Here is a 23695-nt window from a genome sequence, read left to right as displayed (position 1 = left end):
CAATGAAATTTGTGTAATACCCCATAATTTTAGTTAAGGGTAAATAAGTCTTCAGTTTTAAAAAAAAGAGATTGGGTTAAAAGCCCTAGGTAGCCACGCTGCAATTTTCAGCAGAGAGAAACGAAGAAAAAAAGTTTCCTTCCAATGTTCATCAGTGTCATCGGTTCTCACTTGTTAGTTATTTGTGTGAGTAGCAATGGACAAAAAGGAAAAGCAGATGCAAGAACAAGACAACATCCTCAAGTTCCATATCACTAGAGAATTTTGTTTCCACCATGGCAATTTAATAGATTTGGAAGAGAGAAGGAGCGAGGAAGAGAATTGATAAGCTTTGATTCTTAACTAAAGAGAGAGATCTGAATTTTCCATAGCTATAGAATTGGGTTGAGAGTTTCAGGATCGTGATTTAAAAAAAATAGAGGGAATTGTCAGATTCTTATGATTTAAAGGAGTGCACTAATGATTTGAACTATAAACCTTGTTATTCGGCAAATATGAAGTAAAAGTTGATGGGCAGCAAGGTTGTGTTGGTTTATTACAATGTGAAATTAATCAAAGGGAGGTTGTTTTGTGTGATTAAAGCACCAATTAGGTGATTGGACAGATTTTGAGTCATTCATGAAACTTCTAGGGCTGGGTGTTTTAATTTATTATGAAATAACATTTATGAAGAAGTTAATACGAAATTGATATGAATGTGATTATAGATTGATCAAAGGGATTCATAGAGATACTCGAGTGACGAGCTTGTCATTTTCAGCACAAGTACGGTGAGTAGTAATCTTACCACAATTGATGTTTTATGATTTTCACATGATTTATAAAGTAAATGTGATACTGAACGTTTTGAACTTGCATGTGGGACAAGTTTCTTACTGGATATGATTTTACTGGATATGATACTGAAAAGATTATTTGATTTGAGATGGTCTCATTTTTACAAGATATCATTTTTGTTATTAAAAAGGTTTTACCCTTATTTGAGAAATAGTTTTTGGACAGGTGATGGTTGAACTTTGAAATGATATGATTTGATAAGATTTTAAGTGCTCTGATTGATTTTGAAATGATTTTACTGATTACAAGAAGAATATAAATGGGAGTAAACCTTGATGAATCACGTAGCTAACGACGGGATCGTTAGACCTGATGTACCTTGTAATTGCTTATTTCTGATAAAGCCCTTGCTAGTGGGCTGTGAAACTAGTATACCGTTATTGAATCCCTCGAGTAGGGATCTACCAGTATGAATATTTAATTCCTTTACGAGGATTTCATTGTTATTGATTACTTCTTAAGAGAAGGCCACTATGATACATGATTCATCCTTGGAAACCTCCCAGATATAAGATTTGATAAGAAAGTGTTTTCTGAGTTTACAACTATAAGATTTGATATGAAAAGGTTTCTCTGAGTTTACTATTAAGCATTTATATTGATTTTGCTTATATGAAGCACAAAAGATTGAATATTGTTATTATTTCTGAAAGAGCATTATTTCAAAATTATGATTATTGTACTAGCATGTTTTCTGACTTGTCCCTCGTTAAAATGGTTGTGGTTAAGTATTATTACTCACTGAGCTAGCGTCTCACTCCTCACTATATTTTTCTACAGATAATACAGGTAACTTTGGTAAAGTCTAGAGCTTTCGAGTTGATAATTTTCGGTGAGCCCCACATTTGTTCGCGCGAATAACAAGCTTATTAGTTGTTCAAGACATTTGTCGAAATTCTTTGAGTCGCTCGATAGTCATTTCTTTTATTAGAAGTTATGAGTATTCTTTCATATTGCAAACTGGTGTCTAGTATGAGATTTATGTTTTGGAGTTGTAATTAGTATGTTTACTCTTCGAATAGTTTATTGATGAATAAGGTGGGAAAAGATGAGATTGGTTGGCCGCGTTATTAATTCCCGTTATAGGTAAGTTCAGGATAGACCCAAAAATAGAGAAAACTCTGTCTGATTTTCTGTATATTTTTTGTTAAAGCTTGCTTTGGAATCTTCTCCTTAGTGCCGGTCACGATTCTAAATTGGATCGTGACAATTTGTGTGGATGTTTTTTTTCAATATACACCTAACGTAATGTCCCTTTGACTGTACACTTAAAGAGCTTCTAAAGTATTTGTTTATCATTATAAATGGATGAATTCTACCTCCTATAAGAGAGTATCCTTTCACCCTTAAGAAATACAATTAAGAAGATAAAAAAAATACTCTATACTTCTACTTGATATTTTTATTTGTCTTACCTCTTGTTTAGTATTATTGTATTTGACTCTCATTTTATAACGGGTAAATCTTTTTTACTATTTTATTTTATTTTTGATCTAATAAGACAATTATACAAATAAGATCAACCCTACCCTATCCAATTCAGACCTAAATTTGATAAGTAATATGTTTTTCCTCTTTTATTTTTAATTTTTAGTTGAATAAATACAAATTCAATTATGAAGAATCGATCCAACGAAAATTTATGTAAAAAAAAAAAAAACTGAAGTACTCTTGTTCTTGCTTATTGTTTTGCTAAATAAGGAACATATCTTATGCCATAGCAACTAAATTTGTTAATAAAAATATAAAATCATATGGTTCCCTTATCTTTTCAACAAGAAACTCCAAAATTCTATGTGCTGGAAGCTGGAGCTATTACAGCTCAAATTCCGTTACTAAATTATTATCTACTTCAATGTAATCAGTTTGATGATTTACAATAAGAAATACAGATGCGGTCATATATAATAGAGGTCAAAATGAGATAAAAGTAGGTTGATTGGTGAAGAGTTTTTGGCGAAAAACATCCTTCAACTGTACCCCAAACTTAAGCTACATCTTTAAAGTATCATTCTTAGCGAAAAAATTAAAAAAAATCCTTCAAGTACTTAAAAGTGAACAACTTTCATCCTTGGTATATATGAAGTTTCTAGAAAAATTAAAAAATCTTAGACATTATTGCTTACGGAAATAAAAGAAATGTTTGGAAGGTGTGAGGGTACACTATTATTTTTCTCATTTAGTAACGGAAAGAAGTTTGAGCTTAATTATCTATACCTTTTTCACAGTCAAACTTTAGATCAATAATTTTTTCTGGTCAATCTGATATTGAAGTGATCACAATATTGATTATATCTCGCATTTGCATTTTTTTCTACATTATTAAATGTGGAAGTCTTCAACAAACATCGCTTCTAGCATATTCTATTGAGAAGAAACATATTTCAACTAATAATATTTTTTATATCAAATACATGAAAAAATAAATGAAAAAAATGTCAAATTAAAAGATTTTGCATAATGCTAAACTCAATTATCGAAAAAGTTCACCATAATATTTTTGGCTTAGCTAAGAATAATAATTAGAAAGGAATGACTTGATTTTTGTGGGATTTGTTAATTTTTTGATAATTTAAAATAGAATGATGAAAATTGTTCACTTTAAAATACATGAAGTATGTTTTCTGCTAAGAATGATATTTGAGGATGTAGTTTAAGTTTGGGGTATAGTTTAAGGATAATATTTGGCCAAATCTCTAATAAATACAAAATAAGCAAATGTAGGTTAGAGAAGGAAATTTGAGTAGCTTGACTCTTGAAGCTTGGTGCTTTTGCAGAAACTCTACATGCACATCATATAATATAGTTTCACTGTTAAAACAGCTAGATTGGCTACCAATAACTAGAAAGCTTAAATTACAAATCAAGAAAGTATAGTATTGTTATTGCTAAAATAGTCAAAACTGAGTTAAACAACAAAAATACTCCAATCTAACTGTTATGATTCATCTAAAGGGCTAAAACTGAATGTGTATCAGTTTTCCAGCTTCGGACTACAGAAGAAACAACACAAGCAGTAAAATATCTTGGAAAATCTGAAGCATTTCAGATGTGGTATCTATTACTACTGATGTTGTTGCTATTGTAAGGTGTAAAGCATCCACAAAGATGGACATTTTTTTCCTTTTCACTGCTGCTTTTTCCAATATGAATCAACTTCTTCAATGCAATACTTGAGTAAAATCTGCTTCTGTCTATGCTTTTCTTTTTATCCCCCGGTTTCAGTAGCATGCTCTCAAGTTTTTGAACCTCCAATTGTAGATGTCCAATCTTCTCAGACCCCTTTCTCGCCTCTTCTAAATCTCTCTTTCCCCTGATATTCAACAACTCCTTTGAATATGTTGAAGTGCTTCCTGTAAAATGTGTGCTTTCTTCTGTATTCTTCATCAAATGTCCATTCAAATTCACCAGCTGCACAATCGTTAATTCAACTTCTTTTAACTGTTCTTTTGCTGCTACAAAGTCAACATATTTGTCTTTCCTAGCCTTTCTTTTCTTATCCAATTTCCTTCTCATGTTATCAACAGTCATTTGAAGACTAACCAATTTCTCTGCATCAGAGGAAAGCCGGTACAGAATCTGTTTATTTGTTTCAACTCTTGCGTCAAAGGAGTTCGTTAACTTATCAACACCCAACTCCTTCTCCACCTCTGATTCTGTTGGTGGATGATTTGCCCGTTCCTTCATAATTTTACTGGGACTACCTTCCTCTGTGGTTTCCCATAGCTCAAGCATCTGATCATCTGCTCCGTCAACATCAGAAGAACCACTTGTTCTAATTCTTTGTTGTGAGCCATCAGAAACATGATCAAGTGGTATATCTTTCATCAGTATCCTCTTTTGGATGTCAAAGGATTTAGGCTTGGTCTTTCGCCTGTAATGACCTTCACCATATTCATTCCTTGGACTCCTTCTTTCTATATGCTCATCCTCTTCTAGATCAAAGCTATACCGAAATTTTGATTCCTTAACTTCAGTTTCAGTACTACCTCGACCTATTTTGTTGTAGGAAGATACCTGTAAAATAGGCTTGTTCCTCTTATTCACTACTTCGGCAACTGCTTTAATCCTGTCTCTGAGCTCCTGCAGATCTAGAATGTCTTTTGTCATGACAAGTTGATTTTCCGTCAGATTTCCATATCTACTTTCATCTGGCTGAACCTCAATGTCAACACACTGCAAAAGAAATTTCAACACAAAATTGCAGCTGATCCCAAGTTCTCCACTTCTTATGCCTAGGTAAAAACACAGCTGGGAATGACCTTCATATTCTTTTGCTTTAATTTTAAACTCAAATCCATACAATATTATACTTATACAAGTCAATTAGGAAATATCAAACCAGTGTAAAATTAACACTTTTTAACTAGATATCCTTTCACAACCTAGACGCAGGTCATTACACCAAGTCAAGAAGCAAGTCAGTCTAGTCCTACTAAATGCGGGGCACTGGAAATTGTTCTGAGAGAATGAATCATCAAGAGGAAGAACTTCAAAGAAAATCCTGACTAACAATAGTATTTAAGGTAATAGTAAACATATGCCAAGTTAGTTCCGATCAAAACACTGATTGACGTTCTAAAGCTAAGGTCATGTAAAAATGCAAAAGGCTTGAGCAACATTCAGGCCCAATTTTCAGTAAGCAGGATAAAACATAAACAAGTATATCACTTATTATAAGAAAGTACATTACCTTAGGTTCCTGAGAGCCAGCTAGCTTAAGGCTCGTCTGAAGGAGTGCATTATGCTCAAGCGATACCACATCATTCCTTAAAGAGGCTATTACAGGAGCATATGCATGTAAGTGTGACTTTTGTTCTCCAATTTCACTTTCCATTAAATTGATTAACATTTTCATCTGTTCAATCTCCAAACTTTTGGAAGCATTTTCATTCTTAAGTCTCCCGTAAATCTCACTTAACTCATCCATCTTGCTTTCCATTAATCCTTCTCGTGTGGAGGAAATTTGCAAATCGAAATAAAATGTTGCTGCCTCTGCCTCCCATAGTCCAAACTCATAGTCTTTCTCTTGGAGCTCTGAACTTAGGCAGTTTTCTCTGATTCGATGCTCTTCAATTTCTTCACGCAATTTTCCTAATTCAACCACCAAATTCGTGTTTGCTTCTTGAAGAGATCCAATTTCCTTGTTCTGAGTGGTATTATCTCTCAACATTTCAAATATCTTTTTTTCTAGATCTTCATTCAATTTCGAGGATTCTAGACAGTCGGTCTTCAGTACATCCAGAGCCCTATGCAATTCTGAGTTCAATTTTTCAGATACTTTAATGTTCTGTTCTGCTTCCATAAGTTGAATTTCCTGCTTACCCTGAAGTTCTTTTCCAGTTGACATTTCCAACTTGAGATGATCATTAGATTCTCTCACCCCATGGAGCTCTTCTTCTAACCTTTCAATTGATTTTTTCAGGAGTAGGTTTTCAGTTTCCTTCATCTCCAGCTTCCCATTCAATACATCCATCTCCTTCTCCAAGTCAAGCGTAGCACCATGAAGTTTGCGTATATCTTCAAAAATTGACTCTAGCTCAGCTGTTCTTTCACTAGAATAGCTCTTCAAAATGTCAGAGAAATTACCCAGCACCAGTATCTCAAGTAGGAAAACATCATTTTCCTGCTCCACTATCCATTTCTCCTCCTTGATCTCTGATATCTTTGTCAACAATGTCTCATTCTGATGAAGTACTTGAGAGTATTTCGTTTGTAATTGAAAGTAAGCTGTCTGCAACTCACCATGCTTGACACAGACAGTCTGTACCTCCACCTCAAGTATGGCATTTAGTTGAGTACTGCTGCTCATTTCAGACTGTAATTTCTTGTTCATCTCTAGAAAGCAATGGTTTTCTTTCTGCACTTTAACCAGCTTCTCTGCCACAATATTAAGCTCCTCCTCTATAGATTTCTTCATTGACTCCAATTCCAGGCCCTCTGATTTCAGCTGAGCATGTCTATTTAGAAGATCTGAGTTCTCAATCAACAACTGTTGCTTATCACACTCGTACATTCTGAGTGCAAGTTTCAGATCGTCAACACTGCCCAAAATATAATGCAGGAAGGTTTGTTCAGTTTCCACCTTTCCTTCAGACGCAAAGTCAGAATCATTTTCAATGGCCTTGAAAACTTGATATATCACCATTCTCAACCTTTCGATCTCATCTACCAAAAGGTCTGCTTCAACCTGTTGTTTCAGGATGTGATTCTCTAACTCTGTAATCAGTTTGTCAGACAATTTTGATGTCTCAATATGTTTCTGACATTCAATCAACAGAGAAAAATTCTTTTCTTCCATATCTTGCATAAATTTCTGCAGGATGAAAATTTCAAACTGGGATTTTAAAGCTTTGTCGAGTTCTTCTTCAAATTCTTTCTTCCTCCACTTACTCTCTTCCTGTAGGTGATGGATATGGTTTTCCATATGAATTAATCGGGTCTCACTCTGATGCATAAAGTTGATCTTTTCTTGTTTCTCCATTTTAACAGAAACTCTAAGTTCTTGAAGTTGTAGCTGTTCTGCTTGTTTATCCTTCTCTAGGCAAGCATACTTCTCTTCTGATTCCTTAACTCTTGTCTTCAGCAATTGACATATCTCTTCAAAACTATTTGCTTTTTCAGTTAGACTTTCAAGTTCAACTTTTGCACCCAAAAAAGAGTTCTCGAGCATAGCATTTTTCTCCAGGAGTTTCTGCATTTTCTCAGTTATAATTTGCAACTGAGAGAGTAGAGCGGCTTTCTCAGCAACAAGAATGGATTTTTCTCCATTCAGAATTTGAAAAGACTCTTGCAATGCTTTCACCTTTTCCTGTGATCCCTGCAACTCACCAGTTACACCTGAGAGGGAACTCTCCAGAACAGCCTTCTTCTTCAAAAGTTCATCAATGTCCTCCAACTTCTTGTGGAGGACATCATTCTCGCATTTGGTGTTCGCACAGATTATCCTGAGGTTGGAGTTCTCTTCCTGCAAGCTCTTTATTGAAGAGTCGACACATTCAGGGTTTATACCTGCAGCCTTCACTTTCTGTACTAAAGCCTGGTAGCTCCCGTTCAGGTCCTTGAGTTCCTCTTTCAAACATGCAATATCTTGTTGAATGTTGCTACTTAGTCCCACTTGTTGTGCAACCTCCGCTTCAAGTTTCTCCTCCGTCTTCCTCAAGCTAAGTATTTCATTCTCCAGCTTCTCGATCGAATTGCTTAAGGAAAATTTCAGTTTATTCAGGCTATGGTTTTCATCCGTCACCCGCTTAAGTTCACCTTCCAAACTATTTTTGCATTCTTCCACTTCCTTCAACAGCTCAAGACTATTTCTGAGCTCCATGGTCAGAGCTCTCTGCTCTTCTTGCGATTGACAGTGCAAATATTGCAGAGCCTGAAGAGTTACTTCAAGTTGTGCATGGCTTAAGTGCAAATTTTGAAAATCAGTTTGGAGTTCCTCTAATTCCCTCTTCTTCTCATAGAGTTCTTGATCCTTCATTGCAATCTTCTTTGCCAAATTATCTATCTCTAGGTACAATGAATGCTTTGATATCTCCAGCACAACACACTTGTCTTCAGTATCTTTAAGCTTTGCAGCTCCTGTTGAAATCTCAGCATTCAAGCGCTTTACATCCTCTTGGGAACAAGCAAGCTCATTCTCAAGGTTTGATATTCTGTCCAGACAATGTTTATAGTCACCACCAGCAGCTTCTTTCTCTTCATTGAGTTCCATCAGAACAATTTTCAGTTTCTTGATCTCAGCTTCAGCTTTATCAGCTATCTCCGTAAGCATTCTGGATTCTTCCTGAGCTACCAAGAGTCTTTCCTCAAGGTCAAATATGTTTACCATTCTTAGCTTATACTCATGAAGGACAACATCCTTTTCAGACTCTAACTTAGAGATCTCATTCCTAAGATTCTGAGCTTCGGTTTCTGCCTTAATTGATCTCTTTTTTAGTTCTTTTGTGTCTTCAAGTGCTTGAGAAGCCGTAACTTCCAGATGAGATATCCTTTCCAGACACTTCTTGTGTTTGCTCAAATCAGCATCTCGTTCAGCCTCTAATTTGATAAGGGATTCCTTCATCTTCTGGATTTCATTTTCAGCTGTGCTAGCTTGTTCACAGAACTTCACGGAGTCCTTCTGTACGCTATTGAGTTCCCTCTCTGCAGCATATAACTGATTCATGCATTGCTGATACCGAATGACAGTAGCTTCCTTTTCTGCTTGCATGACAGCTAGGATTTCCTTCAGGTTTTGAACTTCAGCTTCAGCTTGATCAGCATGCTCTGACTCATCGAGAGCGAGGATCTTGGAATTGATATTCCCATCCTCATTTGACAATTCAGATACTTTATCATGCAAACATTTTTCCTTTTCTTCTGTGTTTCTGTTCAATCCAATACTCAATTTTCCTTCGAGGAACTTTGTGCTCTTAAGCATTTCTTCTCCTGCCCCAAGCATCTCAAGCAACTGCTTTAAACCCCAGTCACTTGTTCCCTTATTAGAATCACCATTATGAGATCCAATCTTCAGAGCAGCATGTATACCAGATGGTATTAAACCTGTAGTGGACTGATGAAATTCATGTGTATAAGACGATGCACGAAGGCACAATATTTCTGGAGTATGTGGTTCAGTAATTTGTGTGGAAGATCTCATGGGTGAATCTTCAGCCAGTAGAAAGGGTAGTTGGTCGGGAAATGCCTCTGACATGGTTTTTTGGGCCTGCCTGAGCTCCCCAATTACATGATCATATCTTTCCGCTAGTGCCCGGTATGCCCTGTAGAGCTCCTCTATTAGCTTCATTAGCTCAGGTCTTCTCTTGTAATACATTTCAGCCCTTCTTGCAAATGAATCTGCATCTTCTTCAATGATCTTGATCACTGCCTTTACTTTAGCATCCATTTCTGTTGAAATAAGATACAAGCAACATCAGTTAAGTATCCTATGAGATTTTAGAAAAAAAGAAAAAAAGTGCATGAGAAGAAACTTATAGAATAAAAGAAAAACTACTCCAAATAGAAGACCATGTAATGAGATATACTCAATGTTGTGTAAACTATCGTAGCATTAAATATTAGTCCGACAATGAACTTATGGGAAAGAGTAATGAGAGTAAACTTAGGGATACTACAAAAGTGACTGAGATAATAGTTTAAATTTATGGCTGGTAGGTTTCGGAGACAGAAGTGCATCAAAACTGTGTGGTCAAACTCAAATTTATGCTGCTCCAAAGTACTTTTACCAAGAAGGGTTTTTCAGAAAAGAGCAGATCGCGGAAGCTTAGCCAAAATTGCTGTAAGAGCTTAGGAGAAGTAGTAGTAGGAAGAATCATTGTGAATTCGGGCAGCATAAAGAAGAGTGAAGATGACATGTGATTAGACAGGGATATGGTGCTAATGCAAATATTTCATATACTTAAATATCATTGTCTTAGGAGAATGACATGTACATGAAACTGTGACATATAGAATCAAAAAAGCATTGTTAAAATAGAGAAGTGCTGCTAGAGTGTTATTCCATGAGAGGATACAAGGGAAGTTCCATAGATGGTGGGAAGACTGATAATGTTGTATGGAATTAATCTTGGGCCACTAAGGTCCAACATATCCACAAAAACACGAGTACAGCAGAAATGTGGATGATAAGATAGCTGTATGGTCATGGAAGATTAGAGATGATCACATTTGATAGAAGGTGAAAGTAGCAATATAGAGGATATAATAAGAGAAGTCACTTGAGGTGGTTTGGTCATATCGTACATTGACTTACAAAGGCACCCGTCCACAAGTATGAGATCATGGTGATTAAAGGTATCAAAAATAGAGGTAGAGGTAGAGACCTAAAATCACATGTAACAAAGTTGTCTCAAATGACCAATAATTTCTTGAAATTTATGACAGCTCAAAATAGGACACCAAAGATACTGGGTAGAAGGCAAAAATGTAAGCCTAAAGCTACTGGCTTCTCAACTACTCTTCACCTCTACATCGTCATTTTCCGCTCCTTCTCAACAGATTTGTGTGTAGCATAACAGTGATGACCTTGAAGAGATTTAGTTTAAAGAATAAGTAGATATTTCCAGAGTTTGGGGTTCTAAAGTTTAGGATAGAAGAGAAACATATTGCAATACATGCTCCCTTGTGGGGTTTGAACCCACAACACTAGTATAAAAGACAGTTTTACCGTCGCTTCCTTTTTTGTCAAGGTTCACAAGTTAATATACACATATTTATTTAATATTCTATACAAATACAGAATCTAAGAAAAAACTAGTGAATTCCTGTGAACCCATGAACCCACCTAGTTCCGCCACTAGTGATTGTGTATATAATCTCTTATTCCATTAATAAGTTATGCACATAAAGGAAGATATCTAAGTAGTTGATAACTGGATTTGGTTTTGAGTGCACAAGGGAGCTTGTTGGGGATTGCAAGGGTGGTAGTAATAATATGTATGGTGTGATGGATCTGCAAACTACCATGGTCCATTAATAATGCAGTCTCTTGTGGAGTCAGCATAGGAATTCCTTTACTAATAATGCATTGATGTGATTTCTCCCGTCTAAGAGAATTCCGATCTATGTTCCAGTTTTTACATTAACCACCTAAAAGTGGATATTTTGATGATTGGTATGTCCAACTGATTGTCGATTCATTGGTAAGTGAAGCTGCCTCTGAGTTCTATCGAATCACTCAACCTAAGATGTGAAACACAGGATTTTCAGGAACCAATTTAATGGAATTTCCAATCTGCAGAGGATTTTTAAGAAATGATTTATCACATAGTTCATTGATCTTTAAGCATGATGATAAAATCATCAAAATCAATATAATTATATGCTTTCTAGTTCCGGAAAAAGGACAGCGGAAAATCTGAGATGCAAAGTAGATTATCTATCCTTGTATCACGATGTATGTAATGCAGAGAAGAGAGGAAAAGGAAAACAGGAAGAAGTGTAACCGCTCCAGATACGAGTATCAACTTATTCAATAGTCTAAAGTAAAGCGTAACTTTATAAGGTAATGGAACAGCAGATGTATGCATATTGAGTCATGTGACCTCTTGATTGACAAACTAACCATACTCTAGCTCATACCACATGCTGGTAACAGACTCACAAGAACAAATTGCACACACACATTTTATGTCAGTGCAATGCAGAATTACTAAGTTTTTGTAAAACCAGATCATCCATTAATGGGAGAAAAAGCTTAACATCAAAATGACAAGAATCAGATTTATTGAAAGAAAGTGGTAAATAAGAGGTCTATTCATGTATAGCCATTAAAAGAATGATCCCTCAGTACTCACCAGTAAGATTATGTTGAAGCCATTTTGAGTTATTTTGAATATGACCAGTATCCCACCACGAAGAGTATAAGCGTTTAGTTTCAGAATGTAGCAATGTGGCCATGACTCCAGCAAAGAACAAAAGGGCAACAGGTTTTGTCCTTGCAAAATCCTGGTCTTTGAACCAGTACAACAAATTATCAATCCACGCCATTGTTGCAGCTTTAGCTCTCTCTCATCTACGCAACAGAAAATGATAGAAAGAAACAATTTAGAAGTAATAACTATGACCCATAGATAGCAACATAAACTTAGCTTTGCAGCATACCTTCTCTGCTTCTGTAATACTGTAGTTGTTCAGAAAATATATGCAAGTGTTATCAGTTTGACATACTTGTGTCTTAATTCATATGAGTTGCCTTTTTTTAGTCGTTTAAAAAAAATGCATATTACTATATTAAATAAAATTTTCATTTTACCCTAATTTATAGTCAGATAAATATTACTATTACTTATTTTAGACCACAAATTTCAAAAAAAAATTCTTTCTTTAAACTCCGTCAAATCCATCAAATCAAACTAACACATATATAAAATGGGAAAGATGGAGTAATGTATATACCAGCATTGACAACAATCAGAAATGAGGGGAAAAAACACACTTATATCAAGTAGTAAATTAATACCCTACTCCTATCCAATGCCAAAGCCAAATCCAATGGAATTTGCAAATCCTTTGGATCAAACAAAGAAATCTATTTTAAAAATGACATTCAAAACAAAATGAATAGAAGAGCTTACGAAAATACTGAATCTGATCAGCTCAGCAGCAATGGAGTTCACTGCTTCATTGAATCCTCTGCATTCCCAAAGTGCTTAAAAGTTGAAACAATGTCAAATGCACCACTAAATGCTGTTTGACTAAATTGACAAAGAGAGGAAGAGGGGTAGTTCCGGAATACCAACATTTCAACATTAGCTATTTGTACGCCCAAATCAATTCAAACAAGAAAAAAAAAACAGGTTTGTTTGAACCTCTCCTTAGCAAACTTTTGACTTGTACAAATATTATAAATCAAAACAACTAACATCTCGCCCTTATTCACTTGTTAAATTTTGACCTAATACACCTATTAAAAAGAAATTGATGCAGTAAGTTTATTATTTTAACTTTATTAATTAATGAAATCTCAAGTATATGTACTCATTATATTTTTCAAAGAAATTAACTCAATTTTAATATATTGAGAGTATACTTGAAATAACTTTTGTCATTTCTTCAGTTGTTAACAAATGACTAGCTAAAAGGAAGATGAAATTATGAAATATTTGACAAATAAATAAGTATGGAGAAAGTAATTTTTGTGTGACTCCCACTCTATTCCATATTAAATAATTTCAACTTTTAAATTATTTAATTTCAAGAAAATTATTTGAATTGATTTTTATTTGACCGTGCGCTTAATTACAATCTTAACTTTGAATTATTTGGGAATAATAATAATTAAAAAGAAAAAGGTAATAGTGAAAGTAGTATTTAATTTAGGAAAAATTAGCAAATTAGTAATTATTGAAAATAATTATTGAAAATGTCAAAATGTCAATATTTTTTAAAATAATTTGTATTCAAATTTTATTTCTCAAAACAATTCAATTTTGAATCAAATTCTACATTCATTACCCATTTACACTTTTTTCTATGTTTTAGTAACATTAAATTTATTTTTCATCTTTCACTTATCAAAAAAAAAATTCTCTTTCATCAACTTTTCAGTTTCACCATCCTCATTATTCACTTTTCTCTTATTTTTTATCCAAATTTCACCATTATTCTCTCTCATTATTGAAGAAAAACTAATTATTCAAGTTCGTAACAATTTGTTCAGATCTACCAATTAATCAAGAAATCTCTCAATTGATAAATGTATTTTTGAATTCATCATTTATTTTGCGAGATTTTGATTTAAAAATCACATATTATGTTGAATTTTCGGATTGTATATATTAAAGATTTTTCGTCATTTTTTCTAAATTTTTATGTGAGTTTGTTAACATATTCATGAAATATTTATTTATTTCAGATTTTTAGTATTTAAAATAATTTTTATCGATCTTTTTCTATAGAATGTTTTATATTTCAAATTTAGTAGAATCCACATTAGCATTTAGGTATTGAGTTGTTTCGCAAAAGTATTTTGAATGTTCTGTACTTTATAATTAATAGGGATAAAATGATAAACTCGTTACGTTATTAATTATTTTTTTCTTAGTTATGTCACTTAAAAATTGAACAAGCAAAAAGAGACGGAGAAAGTACCCAATAGAGAGAGTATTGTAATTAACTATAGTAAAATAATAAAATGTGTATAAACGACATTGATAATGGTCAAGTAATCATGTAGTTTTTTAAGAATGGGCATTGGGATAGAAAGAGTTGAGATAGGAAAAATAACAATTGAATTTCTGAAAAATGATTACACAGTGCGATGGTGTCCCTACTCTATAGTAGTACCAACAATGGTTTAGACCACGTTTGAGATCTTAAAATATTATTTTTTGGGTGGTTTTAATTCATCCTTTTCCCTTCTTTAATCATTCCTCTTCATTCAGGTCTAGGTATCTACTATGATTATGAATTAAATGTGAACAATCTAAATAGATCCAATCTACAAGTAACATCCATCACTTTTTATTAAACTTGTCAACTTTGCCGGGTTGACCCGATTTCATCCAATAAGTACAATCTGGGGTCTTCAAATTATCTATTTTATTCATTTATTTATATTCTGAAGAGTAATATGAACTCAATTTTTTGGTCTTTAAGAGCAATATTTTGTTCCTCCCTTGATTTTACATTAGTAAGATTTATTTATCACTTGAGGGATCGTTAGTAATGTATATTTCGAATTATAATTATTTAAATTTGACTTCTATATGAATATTTCATGATTTATTTAATATATCGAGATTTCATTTCAAAGAAATATAGTACCTTTAATATAGGCATGAATTAAGATTTAAAATTTAACCTCAAAAAATGCTAATTTGAATTCAGTGCATATTATAGAGTCCTAATTAGAATCGAACACATCTTGTAAATTCAAACAAAATTGGAATGTTTGCCTCCCTTCCCATAACAATTTTAAATGAAATTAATTTCATCCAAAAGCTGAGGTAACAAAAAATATAATTAATGGCGCGTATTTAAAAAAAATTTTATCACGTCAGCATTTTTTAAAACATGACAAAAGTTAGTACTATTTATTTAGCCAAGATAAGTATACGTTATAAAAAAGAAGTAATGAGCCATTATTATCATTTGTGCCCTCTAATTAATTTGGAGAGTCTATCTAAAAAGTAAAATCAGAAACATGAAAATCACAGTCCGTATTATGAAATTTTTGTTTTAAATGCAGTCTGTTTAGCAATTTAATCTCTTATGTACAATGATTTTGCTTGCATTTCTTTCTATTATTATATATAATTTTATACTTACGCAAGAATTTATAAATGCTATAGTACATAATCTGCATAATTTTTTATTTTGAATGGGAGATGAGGAATATTTTTTATTTAATTAAAATCAAAAAAGTTACAAGTGGGTTTTTAAAAAAAAAATGTGGGGCATTTTAATACATGTATTGTTATTTATTTATTTTAAATTTGATATAAGATGTATTAAAAGGCCCCACATTCTTTTTATATCAAATTAAAATTAAAATGAAAATATATAAACAAATCTTTAGGGTGAGGTACATATATTTCGCTCTTTTTAAGGAGATTCAAGTTCAATACGGCTTGATCTACAACGATTCAGCAATAATATTTTTGACTTGTCCCCTCCATGATATAACAACCCAACAATATGTTAAAGCAACTCCGGATTAGTTGAAGAGTCCAAACTCCACAAAAAGAACACCTTCCTTCATCATATAATACTCTCTCTTTTGTATATAGTGAATATAGTTGAAGACTTAGAATATTATTCTTTATTTCAACTCTCTCTTTCTGTCACATCCGAGTTTACCCCCTAGACGTAACCGGCGGTGACGTCTCTTTGCGGACTAAGACTAGCCTCTTAGTTTACATCATTACATTCATAGGTCAAATTAAAACTTTTCATTACTTACACTTGGAGGTTTACATAGACCTCTTCATACACACGCACATAAGAGTGTAATAACTTAGGCATATACATCAAAGTAAGAATGTCTCACATGGGCTATACAATGTTTCATACTAAATGAAAAGGAAAGAACACAATAGTCTTAATCTCAAAACAACTCCATAAGTTAGATAGTGACATCGCCTCGGAAATTGAGGACCTACCCTAGTTGGATGATTAAGAGATCCAAGCCTTCTTCAAGTCGTCTTCAAAGCACTTCAGCGACCGGAACCTAAAATGTTGGTGAAAAAGGAAGAAATGAGATTAGTACACCACTTGTACTAAGTATGAGACCATATGCACACATACTATGAAAACATGCTAAGAAAAAAGGGATATCTCATAAAGTATACACTTTTCATTTAAAACCTTTATGCATATTTAACAAGATCATACCAACCAATAGGACATGTTCATTAAGTCATAGGTATTTACGTTACAAAACCATCAACATCAAAACTAGTCAAGTTAACATGCTTATCATATAATCGAACACATATTCAAGTAACTCTATCATCAAGTCATATTATCAACAAGTATGTATAAGAGTGCATTTCAACATAACCAACGCAAGACAATTACCCTTGAACCCCTATCAAGTCAGCAAGTGCAATGACCAAGCAAAGCCCTATGACCTTACTCAATCAAGTAACCCAACAAGAATCATGACTAACATCCTACTTCACATATCATAACATTTAAGAGTACATGCCATCTTAACAACATATACCAACACATATTTATAAGTGACAACAATCAACATACAGTATCAACAATGTGCAAGTTAATCATATACATGTCATATAGCACTATAAACATATTCATACATAAGAAAATCCTCCTAATATTCCCCTCAAGCTAACTAGTGCAATGCTTAGGTAGAGTCACATACCCCTACCTAGACTATGCTAGACCCATTAGGTCACCTTAGTTAGAGTTCAATCCTTTAGTTCATTTTACCTTTTGGGAACATCTTGCCCTAACCGACATAGACCACATGAGTTAATGTGAAATCCGGTGTCATAGAACCCTACACCGAAAGAAGGCGTACTATACTTGCCAAGGTAGTACCAAAACATAAATATAGCAACTATGTAGATCCACTAGCTAGTATTCCTATGGTGGCGACATAGTTCAAGAACTAGGAGATATATTTGGGACCCTCTTTATGCTACATGCACTTTAGTCTCCAATCTCAAGAGTACATTAGTGATCCTACCTTCCCTATATGGGAAGGAACACTCCTCACTCTAGTTCACTCGGTGCTAAGCTAGAGTCCCTTTTTTGAAATGTCTTTAATGTCTTTATTAATCATCATAGCTTATTGTAGGTCATCGGGTCTAACCCTTATATATTCATCATCATCATAAATCAATAAGAATTTCATGAGTACAATTCTTTCATTACAATTCATATAAGTGAGGTAAGCACATTAATATTTTCATATCATGGATAAGGCACATTGGTAAATCATTCACCATTCTTATAACATTTACATCTTAAGCTAATACCTCAAAATCATAGTCAAGACATTCAATCCAATATCATACCATCCTATCAATCCTAATACAAGGCATACTCCAATACAACATCATGACTTAATCACAATTAACCACAATTTGAAGTAAAGGGTAGGGATCATAAGATTTACCAAGTCTCCCTCATAGTTCATCATCAAGGTCTTACCATAAACCCTCAATTCAATCCAATTTGGGTATAAATCATGATAAGTCAATAACTAACATGATAATAAATCTAGAAGAATCACTATATCACAATTCAATACTAGATCATAGCTTAAGACAAGATACTTAGGTCAATTCACAACATACTTCCTAACCTAGATCATCTTCTCAAAAACTAGCATGAAAGACTACAAATCACCCTAATTCATTCATGATTTGTGTAACAACATTATCTAGTAGTGATTCAACTAATAACCAAGTCAATTGAACAAATACAATACAATTCATATCAAGATCAAAACCTAGGGTTAAGGGTTAAGGGTAATCTTCTACAAACTAGACCAAACTATTAACATATATCATAAATAGGTTAGAATAAATGTTAATATATTCATATTATCCAATAGAAAACATAAACAAATCAATTCATAACATTAATTTTGAGATTGGGAAAGAACCACATAAAAACTCAACTTTGGAAATCAATTTTGATAGAACCCTTTGATGAAAGAGGTTTCAAAGGTGAATTATATCTCATACCTTAATGTTTGATGAAGAATTGATGGCGAAATCTCCCCTTTACAGCCCCGAAAACACTTTCCTAGCTTGATCTTCAATGGTGTCTTCCAATAGAGAAAGAAAGAAAAGAGAAGGAAGAGAGTTTTGTTTTGTGAGTTGTGATTAGTCTAATGGGGTTGGGGTCTTTATATGGGGGGTTAATTAAATTAATTAGACTTCCATTAATTCCTAAATAACTACAAAACCCATTAATTAATTACTTAAAGTCAAAACATGCAGGAAATTACAGATCTCATCGACGAGACCACGATCGACGGATCGTTGGTCCATCAACAGCTTGTCCCCTCTTCTGTGTGCATATCCATAGTCTTGGTCAGAGACTAGAAAATGAGTCCCTTTTAGTATTTGGCTAAGTGTTGGTCGAAGGATGACATCGACGCCCAGTCGATCAACATAAACTCCGTCATTTGCCTCTGTAGGTGAACACTGCCCAGGCAGTCTTGACCCCAAAACGCAAGGGTCCTCCTCAAGGGCCCTTGGTTGGTCCTTGGGGATTCGTAACCGGACGTTTCGACCATGGATCAACTAAAACACTTGTTAGACACCCTTTCACCAGTTTTCATCATTTTTTGACTTCTAAAAGCTAGTCAAATAGGCTAAGGCACGCTAGTACCTCCTTGAACACGTCTTGGATTTTCGAAGTGTTACACTTTCACTACCATACTAATATCAATATAAACATAATAAAATACCACTCATCTTTTTCACTCTATATTTTCTTGTATTTATCTTGTTTTTTCTTCTCCTCGAACACAAATAAAGACCACACTATTTATAGAATTGTAAGATAATGGGTAGTAAATTTGTCAAATGAATGACTCAAATGTTACATAAGTTACAAAACATAAATATAGAATAATGGGTGAAAAGAAGAGTTAGTGGTTACGTAAGTTACTAAAAACCAATGAACACTTTCATCCACAATTGATGAGAGTAAACACAAAAAATGTAATGTCCATCAATACACATAATATGATATATAATGTTGTTGGGTTATGAAGGGTTGATTAAGGTGTCATGCGGAAACTTATAATTGCATATCATATGGTTGATAAATCAGATGACAAAAACTTTAACTAAAAATCAAAATATTATTATATCAAAACTAATATTAAAAAAATTGAAACTATAGAGAAAATAAATCTCCCATAAATTAAACTCTTAAATGTCTATACTATGGAAATTCTTGTGTTTAATATGAAAAGAGGGGAACTTCAATTTATAGATCTCCTAACTTTTTCTCTAAGGAAATAATAAACCAAATATGGAAGAGAATTATATTCTTTAAGGAAAATTTAAAGTAATTCTGATAATGTTTTAATTTTCCTTCAAGGTAAAATTAAAATTCAAATAACGAAAGAAAATCAGGGCAAAATCCTAACAGATCTCTCCTTTTGGCTGTATTTTCTTGACAAAAACCTTATCTATCTTCTTCATATGCTTGATAATCTTCTTTTTTCACATAATCTTCATCACTGCTGCTTGTTATGGTTAAAAATAAAGTTTAAAATATATGGGTTAAAAATAGTTTTAAAATATTTTGTTTTTATTATCAAAGATGCAGCAGCAGAAATATGAAATATGGTTTAAATCTCTTCTCCACGTGTAAGTGGATAAAAATCTTCATTATCATCAAATTTATTGTAAATTTATTAGAAACCACATTGAACTTGTCTTCAATCTTGATGAATTTGGGTTATTGAACCATTGTATATTTGAATCATGTTCTCGGATATCACTTATTGGGTTATGAAGGGGTGAATAAGGCGTCATGTAGAAACTTATAATTTGCAAATCATATGGTTGATAAATCAAATAACAAAAACTTAAACTAAAAATTAAAATATTATTATATCAAAACTAATATAAGAAAAAAACTGAAATTGTAGAGAGAATAAATCTCTCCGGAAAAAACTCTTAAACGACTATACTGTGAAAATTCTTGTGTTCAATATAAAAAGAGGGGTCTTCAATTTATATATCTCCTAACATTTCCTCTAAGGAAATAATAAACCAAATATGGAAAGGAATTATATTTTGCTTTTAGGAAAAATTAAAGTATTTTTGATAATGTTTTGATTTCCCTTCAAGGCAAAATTAAAAGAATTCAAATATGAAAAGAAAATTAGGGCAAAATCCTAACAAATGTGACATATAATATATTTTTATTGATATTAAAATGTCACACACAAGTACGCATGCATGCGCGCACATACACATACATTAAAAATTTACAGTATTGGAGATGATTATATTTTTACACTTTCTTCAATGTCAGTTCCCAGAAAATCGTTCTTGAATTTGAAGTTTATACTTATTTGACATTGTCATGTATTGAACGATAATTTTAAAGCATGAATTGGAAAATACTTTTTTTTTCTTTGAATTTTATGTTAAAGATAATTTTTCCACACAAAGATAATTGCTCTCAACTGCTTAACCTAAAAACTATTACTTTATTTTTTTCTTACGTACGACAATTAAATATTAGATATTAGTTTGACTTCCAGTAAAAGAAATTAAACCAAGATGGTATTGCACCTACGTCAAGAATCCCTGAAAACGGAGGAACCCTCACTCTTCTCAACTCTCTCCGATTACTAGGAAAATCTCCCACTATATATAGCACCAATCGGAAGGGAAAACTTTATTGAATTGAGTTCGATGTAGAAGGTTCAACCAAGTCTCACATGTCCTCTGCTACACATCTCTTTTGTTTGCCCTAGACCCACCCACCATATGGAACTCTGCTCTTTTTGTTGGGTTAGAGCGAGTATGAAGTCAGGGAGGAATAAGGAGAGGGAAGAAATAATATAGTAATATTTACCTTTCGCAGCTCTTAGAAATAGAGAAGGAACCGAAAATCTAGTGAACACCTCTAACTCCGTAGGTAATTCGAAACAATTTTTAAAAATGAGATAAATTAAGACAGAAAAATTAATACTTGAATTTTTAGTAGATATATATAAGTAATTCCTTTTTTTAGGAATACTTGAATGAACATATGATTATGAAACAAAATTTGGTACATTCAAACAAATCATATATATGTTCCAATATAATGTATAATGTAATCACTTTTTCTAATTTTATCGGTGCATCGCCCGAAAAATTATACTAATTCCTTTTAATAAGGGTAAATCACACAAATATGTTACATCAAGAAAATATTTATAATCTATGACAATGTAATTTTTTCTAAACTAAATATAATAATTTTTTTTGAAATAAAAAATTACCACCGCTTCACCTCTTTCTGTGCCCTTTTTTTCTTCCTCCTCTTCTTCTTTTTATTTTACGTCTTTTTCGTCTCTTTCTTTCATTCTTTATCTTTCTCATCTTCTTCTTCATCTTATTTTTATTCTTCTTTTCTTTGAAATTTTTGTTTAAATAACTATCCTCAAATCAACTTTTGTCCATATTTCACTATTTTTTTCAAAACCAAGACGAGTAGAGCAACAGAAAGATAAAAAAATTGTACAAAATTATGTTTTCAAGTAGAAATGTCAAATCTCTAAAAAAACAACAAGAGTTCGCCATTGATAGTCATTGTAAAGCTTTAAATTTTGAATTCATTATTTGAATTTTACGAATTTTTAGTTTGGATAAATTGTTGCTACAAATAATTGAAAATGTCATTTGGAGTTACTATTTCAATTTTAACAAGGTTTGGTTAAGTTTATACAATTTATTTTAGGAGAAGTATTAGATTAAAACTCAAAAAAAGGTGAAGTTTACGAAACTGTGTCGCAATTGCATTAAAGTTGTATTAGATATATTTCATAATTGTATTAAAATTATGAATAATACATTTACAATACATATTTCAAACTTCACTCCCTTTTTAGGTATATCAACTAAAATAGTTTGAGTAACACATTTATAGCATAGACACAATACATTTGTAATACATATTGTAAACATTGCTCTTTTTCTTAGTGATACAAATCAAAATAATTTATAAGATATATATAGTACACATTTTATTATGAATAGTACATTTATAATACATATTCCACACTTCACTCCTTTCTTAGTGATACCAACAAAACTAATTTAGGTAATACACTAATAATACATTTATAAGACACACATGTATTTTTAATACTTATTGCAGTCGTCACTCATTTTTTAGGGACATAAATTAAAATAATTTACAAGACATATAATATAAATTTTATTCGTGAATAATACATTTTAATTCATTTTGCAGTTCACTTGTTGATTTGTTCCTATTAGATTACTTGTTTAATTCATTATTGATATATGTTTAATTCACTCTATAGATTATTGACTGGTCTATTTGTTATGTTTTTTATTCATGCTTAATTCTCTCTTCTAATTCAACCTTAATATTTGTGTTATACACTTTTAGTTCAAGTTTAATTGATTTGCAGGTTATTGGTTGATTTGTTGCGGCTGGAGTACTTGTTTAATTCATTATTCATAAAAAAATTATTTAGTTTACAGATCACAAACTGTTCTTTCTTTTGCTACATTTTATATTCATGTTTAATTCTATTCTAATTTAACTTTAATGTCACGACTCAACCCACCGAGCCGTGCGGATACCTACTCTAACACCTAAGTAGGAGAACCCTCATATTCTAATAGAGAAAAACATGCGAAAATTAAGGAAGACGAACGAAAAGGTTAAGAAACTTAATAAATAACACTCTTACTTTTTTATACGCTCTTTGTTAAACTTGTAAAATAATTTATACGCTCTTTGTTAAACTTGTAAAATAATTCAACAACCCTAGGGATCTAGTCTTACAGGTACAAGAGCCACTAAGAATAAAGATGGAAAATAGTTAATTAAGACATGGCTCCACCACGCGGAAGGAAGAGTCGAAGCTGCCGGAGGAATTCGTCTTCATCTAGTGAAACATCACCAATCCTGCATCCAGACTATGTCAAAAGACATAACAAGAGTAGTATCAGTACAACCACACCTACTGGTAGGCATCATCGGTCAACCCGACATCCACCTCATAATAAAGGAAAAGAATAATAGGATCACTCAAGTACCACTCGTTTCTCCACCCTTGCCCCTTTCTTACAACACCCTTAACTTGTAACAACACTCTAACTACTAACCACTTTCTTTACGAAGCGCTAACACTTCCAAACCTGTTAAGTCATATCCTAAG

At 32.8% G+C, this 23695-nt stretch overlaps 1 protein-coding gene across 3 annotated transcripts; it reads right to left on the bottom strand.

Annotated features, from left to right (window-relative positions):
* Positions 1-3665: 3665 nt before the first annotated feature.
* Positions 3666-13381, bottom strand: LOC101267660 (protein NETWORKED 1A-like). Of its 3 annotated transcripts, none has more exons than XM_069290150.1 (4): positions 12915-13381; positions 12135-12352; positions 5531-9726; positions 3666-5072 (listed from the first exon to the last, which is right to left on the bottom strand). In XM_069290150.1, the coding sequence occupies exons 2-4, from the start codon at positions 12325-12327 to the stop codon at positions 5067-5069; spliced, it is 4395 nt and encodes a 1464-aa protein (XP_069146251.1). In that variant the 5' UTR covers positions 12328-12352; positions 12915-13381; the 3' UTR covers positions 3666-5066. The 3 variants fall into 3 exon arrangements, with proteins under 3 accessions (XP_069146251.1, XP_010327512.1, XP_004248962.1); XM_010329210.4 differs by having other exon boundaries at positions 3666-5013; XM_004248914.5 differs by lacking the exon at positions 12915-13381 and adding an exon at positions 12442-12510 and having other exon boundaries at positions 3666-5013.
* Between the last annotated feature and the right edge of the window lie 10314 nt (positions 13382-23695).

This window comes from Solanum lycopersicum, chromosome 10 (genome assembly GCF_036512215.1).
Source record: "Solanum lycopersicum chromosome 10, SLM_r2.1".
Lineage (NCBI taxonomy): Eukaryota > Viridiplantae > Streptophyta > Magnoliopsida > Solanales > Solanaceae > Solanum > Solanum lycopersicum.
This window is presented reverse-complemented; position numbering and strand designations above follow the sequence as displayed.